This window comes from Echeneis naucrates, chromosome 1, assembly GCF_900963305.1.
Source record: "Echeneis naucrates chromosome 1, fEcheNa1.1, whole genome shotgun sequence".
Classification (NCBI taxonomy): domain Eukaryota; kingdom Metazoa; phylum Chordata; class Actinopteri; order Carangiformes; family Echeneidae; genus Echeneis; species Echeneis naucrates.
This window is the reverse complement of record NC_042511.1, coordinates 6789557-6804869: the sequence shown is the minus strand read 5'-3', so window position 1 is coordinate 6804869 and position 15313 is coordinate 6789557. Positions and strand designations below refer to the sequence as shown.

Genomic DNA, 15313 nt, shown 5'->3' with positions numbered 1-15313 from the left:
GAAACTAATGATAAAACAAATATTAGATGCCCTACTTTCAATAATACTGTGCTTGGTACAAGGTATCAAAACACAAAAACAAATTTAAGATTACTGTCCAGAAAATATATGAAGAAGAAAATTAAAATCTAAGGCTGTTCTGTTAACTTGAGCTCCATAAACTGTATAGTAGAGATATATATATAAATATGTACATACACAACCATTGTCTGTCTGATATCATTCTTTGTTAGAGCTTCTGTCAGCCCTCTGTGTCTCTCTCTCTCTCTCTCTCATAGCACCACCCACACCTGATCTGCACAGTGATAGTAAAAAAAAAAAATACATATAAGTTGCTGGTTTTAAAATCCGTGGAGGCAAAACTGGAAGCAAATGGCATCTACCAGAAAGAAAGAAAAAAAAAAAAAAATCCTTCAAACCCCCCCCCCCCCCCATTCCCTTTTTGTTTTGTTTTTTTAAAAACAGTTAACATTTTGTTTGGTTGTTATAATTATTTGCCTCGTTTTGTAGTGTTTTTGTTTTTTTCTTTTCCCAATTTGAGTCAGTGACAGCGAAGCATTTAGAAAGCGTAGATTGTAGTGATCAAGGTTGGTCCCGTTTCCTTTCCCAACAGCTCCCTTTGAAGTCCTTGCGCTCCTTACTATGGTGCAGGGGCGGTTTGCCACTGAACTCAGCGCTCATGGAGGTTTCAGTGTGGTTGTGGAGAAGCCTGGCTTAGATCAGTTTAAGTCCTCAGCAGCGACAGGGAAGGTGAAGACAGGCTGAGGACTAAAATCAGACCTTTGTGACTCTTTAAAGTCTACAAGACTGCTGCTGGTTATTACAAGAGTAAAAATGACATGTACAATCTGATCTCGCCCTCCCTCCCTGGAGGACAGGTCCTGGTGCATTTTAACATTCTGGCTCTTCTGCCTTTATTGTGGCATCAGGCGTTTCCAGTTGAATTAACACCTCAGCGTCCACAGCCTGCGGTTGGATGTTCTGGACAGTTTTGTAGTTTGTCTGGTTCTGTTGAACCGGCACGGGCACTGCCTGGACCTGGACACCCACTGCCTTCAGCTTCTCAACCGAGACTCCTGTGGTTGCTGGCGCTCCTATCACCAGCTCTGAGCCATTGATGACACTGCTGATGATGCGAGGTTGTGCTGTCATCGCCTGATTGGCTGTTGATACCGTTACCACCCCTACCCCGCTGCTGATGCTTCCTGGCTGCGACACTACCAGAGTTTGTTGCTGTGCCTGGGTTGGGACGGTGAGCCTCATCACTTGTGCCCCTGGTGCGACGCTAACCGGTGCTAGGGCCCGGACAGTGAGGGGGCTCCCGATGAGGCTGATGCCCGCAGTGGAGGCTCCGACGCTGGGCTTGTTTGTGCCTGTGGAGGTCTGGAGCTGACACTGAGCTAACTGGTGGGCTGGAATTGTGATGATTTTGGCCAGCTGGACAGTGATCTTGTCTCCGTTTTCCGCTGTGGCTGGGACCATTGTGGGGATGGTCTGGATCACAACCTGCACACAAAAAAGTTTGTAATAGATTAGACAGAATTAAGGATGATGCTCTTCTTTCATTGATCCATAAACCACAACCCAACAGAGCAATGAAAGTATGATGAAAAACTGGTAGGGGTGTATATGTACATAATAGTGACCTCCTATGACAGCTTTCTTAGCTACTGCAGTTGCTCTAAGGTAATGCGTACAAACCTTTTGTTGTGAGCTGGCATTCCCAGCAGCAGCGGCACCAAGAGCAGGAGTGTTGGCGAGGAGGGCGGCGTGGCCACCTGTCCCTGTCGTTCCAGCTGGCTGCTGCACAGCAACTGTAGAGATCTTCTGACCCAATGACGTTGTCATGACAACGGGCACCTGCATAGCCACCCGCACCGTCCTGCAGGAGAGAGTTAAGACGTCACAAGATTGAATGTTACTTACTGTTGGGGAGAAGTGACAATATTTGCATTAGCTCTCCTAATACTCCTGACTGAAGGATTGTCTTACCTGGGCCCAGCGGCATTAGGGATGATGGCTGTATGCTGGGTCTGACTTTCATCTGGTGCTGCAGAAACCGTCACTATCCGTGGAACCCCTGCTGCCATCGCTGCACCGCCACCTGCCACCAGTTTGCTCCCTGTAGCTGCAGGAGCTTGAACCACATTGGCCCTGGTCCCGCCCCGCAGGATGTTGGGCTTCTTGTGGGACGATAGCTCACTTGCTTGGAGCAGCATGTCTGATGGGGGCGGCACACGCTCATAGGTGGTAGCAGTGTCTGAGCCAAGTGACAGATTGTCAGGGGCAGCCATGTCTGCCTTATCATCATCGATGATGACAATGTTTTTGGGCATCTCTTTGAACTGGTAAACAAGCCGCTGGCCCTCTACCTTAGCCAGGATGCCACGCTGGTAGTAATATCTGTGGAAAAAAGGTTATCAGACTGATCAGTTGAAAGTTGTTATCGAATCACTGTAAACTGCATTTAAACAAAGCTACATCCCGATAAAGTTGTTCTTATTTTCACATTTTTAAGCACCAAAATGCTAAAAAGTCAAATCAAGAAGAAAATCACCAAACATATAAATTAAAAGCAATGACTATGCTGTTTAAATGATCACTCAAAGAAAAAAAGTTAGAAGAGACAGAATGTAGCTTTTCTTTTGTCTCGCACAAGCTGCTCCCTTACCAATCAATACATGGAGCAGATGGAAAAATATGAGCTTCTGGCACATGGGGAAGTACTGACTGAAGTCATGACTCTTACATGGAAGGTAGCAATCTTTTGTCCCCTGACCTCCTGAATTTGTGTCTTGGGTTGGATTGTTTAGGGGTTTTTTTTTTAAACCACAAAAAGGCTTCGAGAAGACAGTAAAAGTAGCAACAGATGTTAATTGTTGCCCTTAATTAACTTTGAAAGAACAAAAACACCAACAATACTTGTTCTAACCATGTTCTAAGTTGACCATTCACCCAGTTAATAACACACACAGTCTGCTCACCTCAGTGCCCGTCCCATAGTCTCATAGTTCATGTCTGGTTTGTTCTTATGTTTGCCCCACAGCTTGGACACAGCCTTGGAATCGACCAGTTTAAAGATGCCCTTCTCCCTTTGTGTCCACTTGATGTACCGGGGACACGTGTTTTTGTCCTGCAGGAGGTCCAACAAGAACTCCCACAGGTAGGTGGTGCTCCCTGCTGGAAGTCAAAATTAATTTAGTGCACAGCTGATTTATCAGAGCACAAGAAAACAAAGACATAATAATAATAATATAATGTATGCATCACAGATGGTAACATTACTACTGTGTTACCTTTTCCTTCTCTTGGTTTCTTCTTGATGCCAAGATCCACAGAGCCATTTGAAATAGTTGACTGATGTATCTTTGGCTTCCGTCCAGCTTGAAAAAGGAATTTATTTTTTTTTTACTTTATTTCTTTCAATGTAGGTTATAACACCACTAATAACTCAATAACTAAGGGCTGAAATGCAACAGTAAAAATTGGCCACCAGATGGTGCTCCTGAGTTATGTTGCACAGTGGTATTCTGAAGTTTATAGCCAGCTTGATGAGTTAAGATCAACCATAAAACATTTCTTACCAAGTCCTTCACTTTAACAAAGCTTATTCCTCGCTGATTTCATGGTAAAAGCACTGGAGACACTTCACAGATTAATTCTGTGTCAACAAAAAGAGGGAAAAAAGTTTTTTTTCTACCTTTCCTCTTCCTGACGGGCTCGTGGTCAGGCTCTGGTTCCGGATCCTCCAGTAGGGTGACCATCTCCTCGTCTTCTTCCTCACAGCATTCCTCTGTTGATATCTCCACCTCTGTCTCTGTGATCATGTCGGGACGCATGGCGGCGTGGAGGAAGTCTGGCGTTGCCACACATGTAGGGATAAAAGCCTCTGGTTGAGGGAAAGAAGAGAGGAAGAAGAGGTGGAAAGAATTACAGTTCTGTTGTGAAGCTGTTTTACAAAGTTCTGATTGGGTTGATAAGCATTTCTTCATACTGAATTATTAAAGCTCCCAGTGAGAAGTTAACAGTAACTGATGCTTATTATTTGGATTATTAATCTAGCAAAACAAACAATCAACGAAATAAACAAAACAAAATGAAATTTTTAAACCACAACAAAGATGACAGGCAGAAAAAAATGTAACTGGCCAACCAATAACTACCGTACTACTTTAAAGATTGATCTAATAATTTTTTTCGGATTTTTAAACAGGCACATACAGTTTCCGCTGTGTTTTTCTGTTGTACTAGCTTGTTTTACCTGGACTACGGTCCCCTCTGAGACTGGACGGTGAATCCATGCGTAACAAAGCCTCTGCTGCTTCAATGGTCTTGTCAGAGCAGTGGACACTGGTGCCATGGACAGAGGCCTCCACTGAAACAGACAGAGAAATTAAGCCAATAGTTAGTAAAAATAAAAGTTCCATCTTAGTAACATAGGACAAACCTGTGTCCAGCTCAATGACACATCGGATTAATTCTTGTTTCCAAATATGTAATGGTTTAAGAGGCCATTGCGGCCATTGCTGCCTTTATATGTTCATCTTCATAAAGAAAAAAAAGACACCAGACAACTCACATTATTAACAATAATACACATGTGCAATATATTGCCCTCTGTCTAAAACCCAAGTGCGCTGAAATTGTGTTTTCAAAAGTCAACACACACACAATCCCAGTATAACTAAAGTATAAGATGAGGGAAGAAACCTCAACTTTTTTTTTATTTTTGGAATCTTATGGCTTTAACATTTGCCTTTTGCCCAGAGGTGATGTGAGAGATGTTTTAAAATACTGAGCCCTGTATGATGTCTTTGTTTAAAGTGACATGTATTGCGAAACAACATGCAAAAAGTCTGTGTTTCATTCCAAAATGGGATTTGGCCTGTTGTAAACGAAATGGGACGTGGCACCTTGAGAAGGAAACCAGGGCACCTGCTGCTGTTGTCAATCATTTGTGGGAAACATGAGATCGTGTTCCCTCCTGTCCTGTCCATGTTTGGCTATCTCAACGAGGTAATGGGCACTGCACCGGACAGAGATGGGGGCTATCTTTAGACGGCCCACTCCTCAAAGCCCTCTCACAAACAAACAGGGCATACTGGTGTCCGTCCCAACAGGGACCCTATAACCTGCTGAGCTAGACCTTGAGAAGGTGTGTGGTCAGAGAGCTGCAGCTGGGATTGCCCTACATAAGCACATGTAGAACCTCTGCCCATGTCAGGTCTGTCCAAGTTGACAGGATTTCATTTATACCTAAAATTTGAATAACAAAAAAATAATATGAAAAAATATGAACCTAAACTTTCTTTAAACATAAACTTAGTTTTTTTGGGTGGTAAATGCAGTACAACAGTTTTAGTCAAGACACGGTCTATTATGAATCTATATTACAATATAAGGGCGCCAAGAAAAGCAGCAAGTCCGACAAAAAGTAGTGCTGCCTCCCGAAGACTTCCGTGTTTACACTGCTCATCCTTTCCCTCCAGTTCTCTTCGAAGAAGCCCACAAATCCTCCTGTCACTCAAAGTCCGCCTCCCCTCCGATTGGCTCATAATTAGCGCCTGACCCCGCCCCCGGCGAAATCGGATTGGCCTTCCGCTGACGTTTTAAGCGTCTCGCACGCTATTGGCCCAACGCACACGTCAATCAAAAAACACACCACACCCCTCAAATAAACAATGCTTCCGCCATCGAAAAGGAACAAAATACTTTAAATATCACAAAGAAATCTTTTTGGAAGCGAGGCGGTGCTGTAACGACGCACGGTGCGTTCACAGACACGGTTAACATGGGGATGAAATCAGGTAAAACACGGCTCCGGTGAGTCAGTGTGGTCGAAGGCTGAAGCCGCAATGAAACAAGTAGAAGGAAGAAAGCGAGTGAACCAGGCCGTCCCACGCTTCAGTCACACTGGGCACAACACGACAGGGACCGGCATCCAACACATATGCCCCGACCCCTATCAAAGGAAACGGGTGTTAGGAGCCCAACGGAGCTAAAAATGCCAAAACCGCGGAGTTACACAACAATCTTTCCGGGCTAATGGACTGTTATTCAGGGACAACACCATCACTGCAGATTATTCCGACAAATGGATCAAACTAAAGCCAACCACGGTTAAATACCGAGACACACGTCAATCACGACGCCGGTAAATGTTAAACGTGACAGTGTGTAGCAGATTTGCGGCAGTAAAAATAAACCCACATGTCCTTCCGACTCAGACAGCGTGGCAAAGACGTAGGAAAGACAACATCTTTACACTTCCTGGTTGTGCAGCGCCGATCAGCAGACCGTTATTCTCCATAACGGTGCTGTGCGGAAAACTGCTCCAACATGCAAAACACACTTCGTGCAGACACTCATCCGACTGTGCAGACTGGCAGGCCTTGTGGCAATTTTCCCCTCTTAAACCGGGTTTGACAAACCACGTAGCATCGCCATGCAGGTTGCTACCAAGGTGATCACTTCCTGATTGCCCTCCATTACTTCACTACGCTCCTCAGCCGACTGAGGCGCAGAGGCCCGCGCTACAAACGCGAGCCCGGCGTCAGCGTGGCTCCCGTGTCGGCGTTAAGACTGAAAAAAGTTACGTTACCGGCTCTGATGAGTAGATCGAGCTGGTTTGCGTGCCCCCCATGCTGCGAAGTCGCCATGTTTTCCCCTTGCTGCAGCTTCACATTGACTTCTCACTGAACTGTATGGGAAGCGACTAGCTCAGATCACTCCGCTGCTAATGGGAAATCTCGAGTTGAGCGCGACACGTTACGACGACAGACGCGTATCCCTCCGCCGCCGACACAGGAAATCCTTCCTTTGCCCTCCCTCGCATGCGTAGTGCGGGTCGTACATTACTATTATTTATTTATTTATTTATTTGCCTCAACACACGAATTCATTTTGAAGAGCATGCAATTCCCGTACTTTTGAATGCAATTCCCGTACATTTCCCCCCCCTACTGTGGGGGAAATGCTTTTTGTGCAAAATCTACATCATATTCAAACGTTGCTTTCCAATCTGCACCTGCTCTGTAGTTGTCACTGCCCTTCTGTCTTAATGGGATTTAACAGACAAAAAGTAATCAACTGCATGGAAAATAACAATTATGCATTTATAGTGGGCTATTTTGAGCACTCGAGTTCTTTCTCAACTAATAGTCACAATACAAGTATCAACAACCCAGTATCACTACATTTCTTTTCTTACTCCAACTCGTGAAATCATTTGATTCTTGACCAACAACACCTTACTAATTCCATTTTTTTTCAACGTCTCTCATGTCCAAGCAAACAGAATGTACAAAACAGTCAAAGATATGGCACATTTCCTGCAATTATGATAAAGTTAAATGCGTTACTTCTCATTTAAATTACGTGGGAATATTGATGTAATTTGGGACAGTCTGAATGAAATTAGCATCCATATGTTCAGAACTGGACTGATCATGTGTTGTTTCATACTTACATACTCAAATTCTGCACTGGATTGAACAGCATTAAAAGGGGATTAATGGACGATTACCGAGCTCATTACTGAGCTAACAACTTCGCCGTTCAGGAAGAAATGACTATACAGAAACATCCACAAGGTGGCAGCACAAGACATGTCAGCATTTCAGCTGTAACCAGGCAGTGCCTCAAATGCTGGGCACACAATTGTAAAAAATAAAATATACCAAGCTCCAGCTCAAACACAAAAAGCAACACCTTCCAAGTTAGAATTAATGAAGCAACAGCAACAGCATCCCTTGTGGTCAATTGCTGCATGCCCCCCTTAACTTTTCTATCAACTTGTGCAAGGACGGGGTGAAAAAGGACCCAAAAATAAATTGATCTATCCCCCAGAAGCTTTGCAGACAGACAGAAAAAACAAATGTGTCCAGGAATTACAGGAGAAGTCAAAATGACTGTCAACGGTTGAAATAAAAGGTGCATACACACCACAAAAATTGCATATTCACACATCTAGAAAAAAAAGTAAAATGGCTTAAATCAGCAACAGGATAACATCAGGGCAAAATTTATTCAAATTTCTTAATTAATTTGAGTTTATCATGCTGATGGCTCTGGTAATGGCAGAGTAATGGTAATATTTTATGCATAAGCCCCCTAAAAAACTGTTTATTTGACTCTATCAACAGTCCAGAGACAATGTGTCTCTACAACACATAGCACATAAATATGTGCAATCCAACAGTAGCTGAAATTATTTTTCCAATAACAAACCCTTTGTGATGTGGTGAAAATCGGTGTGATACATCAGCAGCAGGAAATATAAAAGAAATATGAAGCTTATTTCTCAGAGCCAAGATTTGCTTTAGGCATCCTGGGTAGCAGGGTGAAAACACAACAGGGTGCAATCTCACAACAGATATTGTTTTATAGGCAGCTGTTACCCACATGCAGCAAATGGAATATTAAGAAGTCAACATTAAATCCAATCCCTGATAAATATAGGTGTAATTATACCTCACCTGCATCCCCTTCTGTCTCCACCTCCTGCTCATCGCCCACTTCCTGCATCCAGTACGCCTCATCATCATACACCAACACCTGGGCAGAGTAGCTCTGCTCCTCAATCAGGCTGGCACCAGGTACCTCTTCCACTATGACTGCTGGGTATTCTTCAGCCACCTCTCTGTGCTGTACCTCCCCATCGGTCTCCTCAGCTTCACACTCCCCCTCTGCCTCTCCTTCTAGCTCTAGATCCACCTCACTCTCTCCCTCCTGCTGGGAAAAAGGCAAACAGCATGGTTGAATGAGTTCTCATATGTACTAACATGAGAAAATGATTAAATCAGAAATAAGGAATAAAGTGCTGCATGGTGGGGCAGTGATTGGCACGAAGGCTCTGGGCTCACAACCAAGGTCTGTCAGTGTTCGCATGTTCTCCCTGTGGCCAGTGGGTTCTCTCCGGGTACTCCAGCTTCTTCCCACAGTTCAGAGATACACAACTTTAGGTTAACTGGTGACTCTAGATTACCCAAACATGTAAATGTGATTGTAAATGGCTGTATGTTTTTATATATATATATATATCCTGCGGCTCTGTGTCACCTTGGCTCAGATAGATGGTTGAATGAATAGATGGATGGATGACTGAGGAATGAAGGAGGTGATATCAGCAGCCTGCATCTACTTTTACTGTGTCCAACTGACCTGCTGGGGGTCCTCTTCTGCTGTGACATACTCCACCACTGCCCCACCAGTGTCAACCAGCACCACTGAGGTCATGACTCATGCTCTTTGGGGTTCAGACAGCCAGCAATTTGCTCCAATTTCTATCCGGTGGCCTCCAACCGTGTGGCAAACAATGACCCCTAGGGAGATGAGAAACACCTGATTAATAAAGATTGCAGCAACGATAATATTGTTTTTCTCAAATGAGAAAAAAAAATTAGGGGATTTTTTTTTTTTTTTAAACTGTACAGGTCTCTGAGTCCTGGTGATCCTTTTGTCAAGCTCTTGGCAAAAATAAATAAATAATCAAACAAGTGCATTTCCTTATTTTTAAACAATTTCTTTAAGGTGTTCTGACATTCAACTATGAAGAAATTAGGTTACTGAAGCAGTAAAATCACAATTGCCGATGCTTAACAATCTTAAAAAACATCAGATTACACCTTTCCTTCATCTGTCCTGACTGTGATCTTTAACTGCCCAAGAACCTTTGCATCTCTTTCATGTCTTCTGACTTCATCCTGCGGGAAGTGCCTGTCTGCTATTACAGGAAGAAATGGACTAACAGGAAGCCAAGTTATTCCCTTCAAAACACGCACGCAGTATCCAATGGAAGACTGAGCAGGGCTGGACTGAAACCATGGCAACAGCTACTAAGAACCATGGGCCTTCACTCAGACAGACAAAGCAAAGGTGTCCAGGAATTACAGGAGAAGTCAAAATGATAGGATGTGAGAGAAAGAAGAAGCTGGAACACAATGAGATAGCTAAATACACACAGAATGATGCTGCTGAAACAGCAGCTCCACCTACTCTTACAGCACTGTGCTCAGTTTTTTAAAGGCATTTTCCACCACTGAGTCACTGGGAGTTTCCACGGCCCCATTTGAAGTTTTTATCTAAAATGCATCACTGGTTTGTCCTCATCCTACAAACCTTTTTTGTGGTGTAAAAGTGACAAATAATCTTCATCAAAAATCGAACATCTGTCTTTCTCTTCCAAATGTATCACACTGGAACAAAATAAGCATGATCTTAGATTACTCCTGATCATCCTTTGTAGTGGCAGGTGTAGCTACCTGTAGCCTACAACAGATGAACAATACCACTACTTTATTTTCACATGTTGGACATTAATCATACTAATCATTTTATCCTAACACACATACTTAAGATCCCTTCTTGGGTTTTTGTTTTAAAACAAGGCAATACACAACAGAAAGTTTCCAAACAGTTAAACTAGAAACTGATTTCCAGTTGTTAACAAGCACATGGGCTTACGTGAATATCTGTTTTTTCTTTTATGAAGATCAATACTGTCACTGACCTCTTATTCTGCTCATCTCACCTTCAAAGGTTTAATGGAAAATTTCAGTTTATCACAGAGTTGGAGATTGTGACACACAGGGCTTTTGTAATCCATCAGCCCATTCACCTCCACTCATCAGCAAGCTAGTCAGAGAGAGGTGTGTCAAAGTGCAAAGTCCTGTATGCGAAGCATGTAATGCACATTTCCCCTTGGCCAACAGAGTAATGCTATTGATTTATAGTGACAGTCAGGTTCAGTCTGAACAAAAACGTTTCTCCTATTAAGCGACCTCTCTAATGTAATGTGCTGTGTCACATGAAGTATGCACCAGGCTTATTGAAGGGGAGAGGTCATGGGTAAAGCACATATACACAAAGAAAGCACAAGACTTTCAAGACCTTTTGAGCTGTTGCAGGTTGCATTGATTACAAAAAGAACTGTAAGACCTGTTAAACGACTGCAAGCATGTGGCCACCTTGTCGCCTCAGCTCAAAAGTAATGGAGTTGAGAGCTTCCTTTAACAAAGTATTATACTCACAGGTCAAGGGAAACCATCAACTTCATCTTTTCACTTCACAGCAAACTACAAGATGGCATTATAAGAATGGTCGGTATTTCTGTTACACTAGAGGTTACACTAGGCAATAACTGTGTAGAGCTCAAAATAACTTTTGATTAGCATGGTGGCATGTAACTTGATTCTTTTATAAATGCTGATCTGGCACATGGTGGGCCGGTATCAGTCTGGAAAATTCATGAGATACAGTACAGTCATCCCGACAGGGCCTCCAAGTGTACACAACAAAACCACAGGGGAAAAAAGGACGAACTTGCCTTGCCACCGAAAAGTTGACGTGACTCATAGCACAGGCTGGCATCTTCACTTGTTTGCTGATTAAAAATCCTCAGAGAGAATTCACAAATGAGTAAAGCTTCTTTGCCAAGCAAAGAAATAGCAACTGCATGTTTTTCCCCAGTGGCTTTCTCTCTCTCTCTCTGTGTGAATATGGCTCTTCACATTACTCCTCTGTCTGACATCCATCCACCTCCTCTACCTGCCTGCGTGTTCACAGCCTGCCTGTTCCCTGAGTGGAAGGAGTCTCCCAGAGCGACTCAGCACTTCTCAGACCCTGCCCTGAGCACAGATCACATGACAAGGGTGGAACGAACACACACACGAACACACACACACACAGAGTCACATGATATTTCAACAACAGAGCTTTTGTTCCAAGTAACTAGGGTTGGTGGTAAAGATACAACGCCCTCCCTTGTGCCTTGCTCTGCTCTGCCCTCCACCAACACACACAGACACACACAGTTGACCCAACAGGACTTTAATTTGATATTCAACCACCTCATATTTTTCAGAGTAATGTAATGTTGTCCTGAAGCTGTGGTAATTCTCCTCTAATTTAAGAATCATTCCAGGTTTGCCAAGCCTTCTTTCTTATTACTATTTCCAAGTGTTTTGATGGCTTTAAGATATTTGGTTAAAAATGGTGTCCAGTCAGGTCTATTCAATCATAAAAACTAAAGTATCCAGTATTTTGACAACTTGTTATAGAAGAGTGGGTGACACCAGCAAAGAAACTGAGCCATGCATTCAAGCATAGCACAAAGCATACATCAAGAAGACAGAAATCGCAAACTAAATAAAATTAACCATCACAGACACAACTTTCATCTGCAAGACATCAATTCTTTAGCTTTGCCATTTCAACATTTTGGTAAAAATCTGTTACAATATGTAGTTGGAAGATATTATTCCTTGACTTCTAATAGAATCTGATACATTAGGTGGCATCCACAGACCCACACGGGTTCCCAGCAGAAAGGAGAATCATTTCCTTTCACTCTGTAAGTAACACTGAAAGAAAAGGTGATATTTTGGTTATGGATTTCAAATGCTACAATAAAACACGCTCTGTGGTCTAATTTGAGTTTAGAGTTCCTCTCATTTTTGGATGTTAAAAGTTGATGTTAATATAAAGAGTTTTCCAGCCTGTATCGTAGTGTCAAATTGTGTCATGCAAAGATACTGCATTAACAAACAAGGAAATTGCTTACACAGAAAACATAACATGAATACAGCAATAAATCTTAATGGCAGTGATCGGATTTCTTATAATGTAGAGCTGACCGGTCATACCAAAGAAAAATGTTTCCTTATGTCTGGAGTATATGATTTAAAGACAACAACAATATACAACAATGGATGCCATGAATTTCTGATTTCACACCACAGTGAAATGAGTTTTACCCACAAAACATTTTTTTTCCTGTTGCTCCAAAACAGTAAAATGCAAAGCTAGCTGTGTTGTGCAGCACTGGCATGTAAAGGATGTTGAAAAGAAGAGCTATCAACCCACTAAATTAAGGGCAACATGCACAGGTCAATGGGATGAGTTCTGTGGGTTTTTTTTTTTTTTTTAAATGGCCGACAAACTAGCGTTAATTTATTAAATGTATCTGTTACACTGGTGTCACAGCATTCAGTATCAATCATGGGAAGGAAAAATGGTATTCCAACATCTCTGCTTAAACAGTTGCGTTATTATAGAGCAGCTGAACGCAACTGAGATCTGCTTGAGGCTCTCCTGGTTCTACAAGTACCTATAAAACATGAGAGTGGATCATACAGTAAAGATTTACACAAGTCATAAAAAATTATGTAAAATAATACAGCTGATGTTTTGTTCGAACTGACAGTCTGAGTTTATCTTACTTCTCTGCAGAGTTCAACATATTCATTAGAAGCTTCCCTTTGTGACATCCAACCACTGAGTTTCACCTCTAACAGCACATGTCCTCATCCCCTTAAACCCACTGTAATAATCTAACACAGACAACTCGGGCATTACTGTGGCCGCCAAGCAGAAACCAGAGGACCAGAGAGTGGAAGCTAAGAGTGCAGGACATAATGGCTGACCAAAAGGCAGTCTGGTCAATTATTTACCAGTCAACACCACAACACTCGCACTAGAAAAGCACACCCAGGCATCTGAGCACTAAACCACACTAGTTCTCTGCACAATCAAAACATTGCTACAATAGGACTCTAGATGATTGCATCCAAAGATAGTATCCACCAATAGGTCCTGGTATAAAGGAAATTACCTCTAATTAATTATTACAGGAACTAATAAACGTTTTCCAGCCATCAAACACAAGTTGAAACTTTTTTCCTTTGTTTTAAATAATTACTTCAACATAATGTCACAATTTTCTGACTAATTTATCTGAATCTCATTGGCTGTAACTCTACTTTTCAGATAAGACAGAGCAGTTTCAGGCCACTTTAACTCACTCAATTAAATGCATGTAGTAAAGGGAGGGCGGGGCATCATTATGCCATCTACAGACTAATTAAAAATGTCAACAAATGACAAAATGGAAAAAAAAAAGGGCTCCTCACGTTCTCAGCATGCAGCCAGCATCGGTGGCCTACTTATCACCACCTGTTACTACATCATACTGCAGGCTGACAATACCGTGCACTCACTGTCTATCCAACAACGCCACTAAAGCTTCAGTGTGTTGACACCAACATTGTTTGCTTATGTTAATACCTCTGACACATAAAACACAACTAATGCGGCCAGACCCACGACCAAAGCTGGTCACGAGCACCACCTCCTACACAAGCACACAGTTGGCTGTTTCTCTTTGGTTACAAGTTCAGAGCATAAATAAAATACAACAGGATCATGTCAGACATGTAGAGCCAGTCTCAGCGGAGAGCAACTGTAGCTGTGGCACCTTTGCTCTTCACTGCAGCTAACCCTATCAATGAATAATTAGCCACCTTTCTTTTTAATTTGCATCCAGTTATTTGACAACAACTCAACTAGCTGGCATAACTAGCTGTAATATTTTCAGGAATATTTAACTTGTGTGTGTGTGTGTGTAGGGGGGGGCGGGGGAGAAACGCGCACAAGCTGCCGCTCAGGAGCTAAAAGAAACTAAATGTTGACATGAACTTAGCCAACGTTAGCTAGCTGAGTTAGCATAGTGACAAATACATGCTGTCAGCGGAGGAAACACGACAAAACACGAGGCTAAGGCTAACCAGGTCAGCCAGCTTACCGTCCACTCCGCCGGGGCGCTTCTTGCTGCTAACTTCGTTTACCGGGAGCAGCCTGACGTTAGCTGGCTGGCTAATGGGAGTTTGGTGTGTGTGTGTGTGTGTGTGTGTGTGTGTGTGTGTAACACCCAGTAACCCCCCCCCCCCCCCTCCTCCTCCTCCTCCTCCTCCTCCTCCGGTTGACTGTCAGGCGGGGAGTCCCGCAGCTAACGGTAACACCGGCTAACCTGACGTTGGCGTTGACAACCAGGAGCCGCCGATCAGAGCAGCGGCAGGTCCCCGGTAGGGCCGGTGCCTCATGTGGGTGCTGACCGAGGGAGGGCTCCGGTGTGCGGCCGCTGCTCGGCTGCCGGACCCGGACTGGGTCGACAGTTTACTCCGTCCGGGCAAATTACACTGGTGACGTCACGACGCATGACAACAACCGGAGCTCATCAGAGAAACGTATTTAGATTTGTTTTAAATAAAAAAATCTATATTATCACAACTTTTGATTTCCCAGAAGCTACAGCTACTCAATTATGATGTTTTCTCTTTTTAAAGAGGTAGAGTTACTCAAATGTTTTTGACTTTCTGTACTATACTTTATACTATAATACCAACAATAATCCCTATCAAGTGTCGATAAACCATCATTCTCTCTGGAGAAGTTGTTCATTACTTGTTTATCAGGAGAATAATTTCATGCACAGAGAAAAACTGATTTAGTGTTCCCACATGACTTTATTTAAAAT

General features: G+C 42.9%; 1 protein-coding gene across 8 annotated transcripts; it reads right to left on the bottom strand.

The window, feature by feature from the left end:
• Positions 1–442: 442 nt before the first annotated feature.
• On the bottom strand, positions 443–14940 carry elf2b (E74-like factor 2b (ets domain transcription factor)). 8 transcript variants are annotated; one of them, XM_029500973.1, is made up of 10 exons: positions 14807–14940; positions 9163–9323; positions 8478–8733; positions 4262–4375; positions 3701–3889; positions 3297–3383; positions 2985–3180; positions 1993–2403; positions 1702–1882; positions 443–1506 (listed from the first exon to the last, which is right to left on the bottom strand). In XM_029500973.1, exons 2-10 carry the CDS (start codon positions 9235–9237, stop codon positions 892–894), a joined length of 2124 nt encoding a protein of 707 aa, XP_029356833.1. In that variant the 5' UTR covers positions 9238–9323; positions 14807–14940; the 3' UTR covers positions 443–891. The 8 variants fall into 8 exon arrangements, with proteins under 8 accessions (XP_029356833.1, XP_029356816.1, XP_029356851.1 ...); XM_029500956.1 differs by lacking the exon at positions 14807–14940 and adding an exon at positions 14582–14702; XM_029500991.1 differs by lacking the exon at positions 14807–14940 and adding an exon at positions 14582–14702 and having other exon boundaries at positions 2985–3177.
• Positions 14941–15313: the final 373 nt, after the last annotated feature.

Coding starts and splice junctions, on each gene's coding strand:
- elf2b (XM_029500973.1), bottom strand. CDS start 9,237: ATGACCTCAGTGGTGCTGGTTGACACTGGTGGGGCAGTGGTGGAGTAT. Junction 3,890..4,261: donor CAGAGGGGACCGTAGTCCAG/GTAAAACAAGCT, acceptor TCCCTCAACCAG/AGGCTTTTATCCCTACATGT. Junction 3,384..3,700: donor GCCCGTCAGGAAGAGGAAAG/GTAGAAAAAAAA, acceptor TCCTTTTTCAAG/CTGGACGGAAGCCAAAGATA.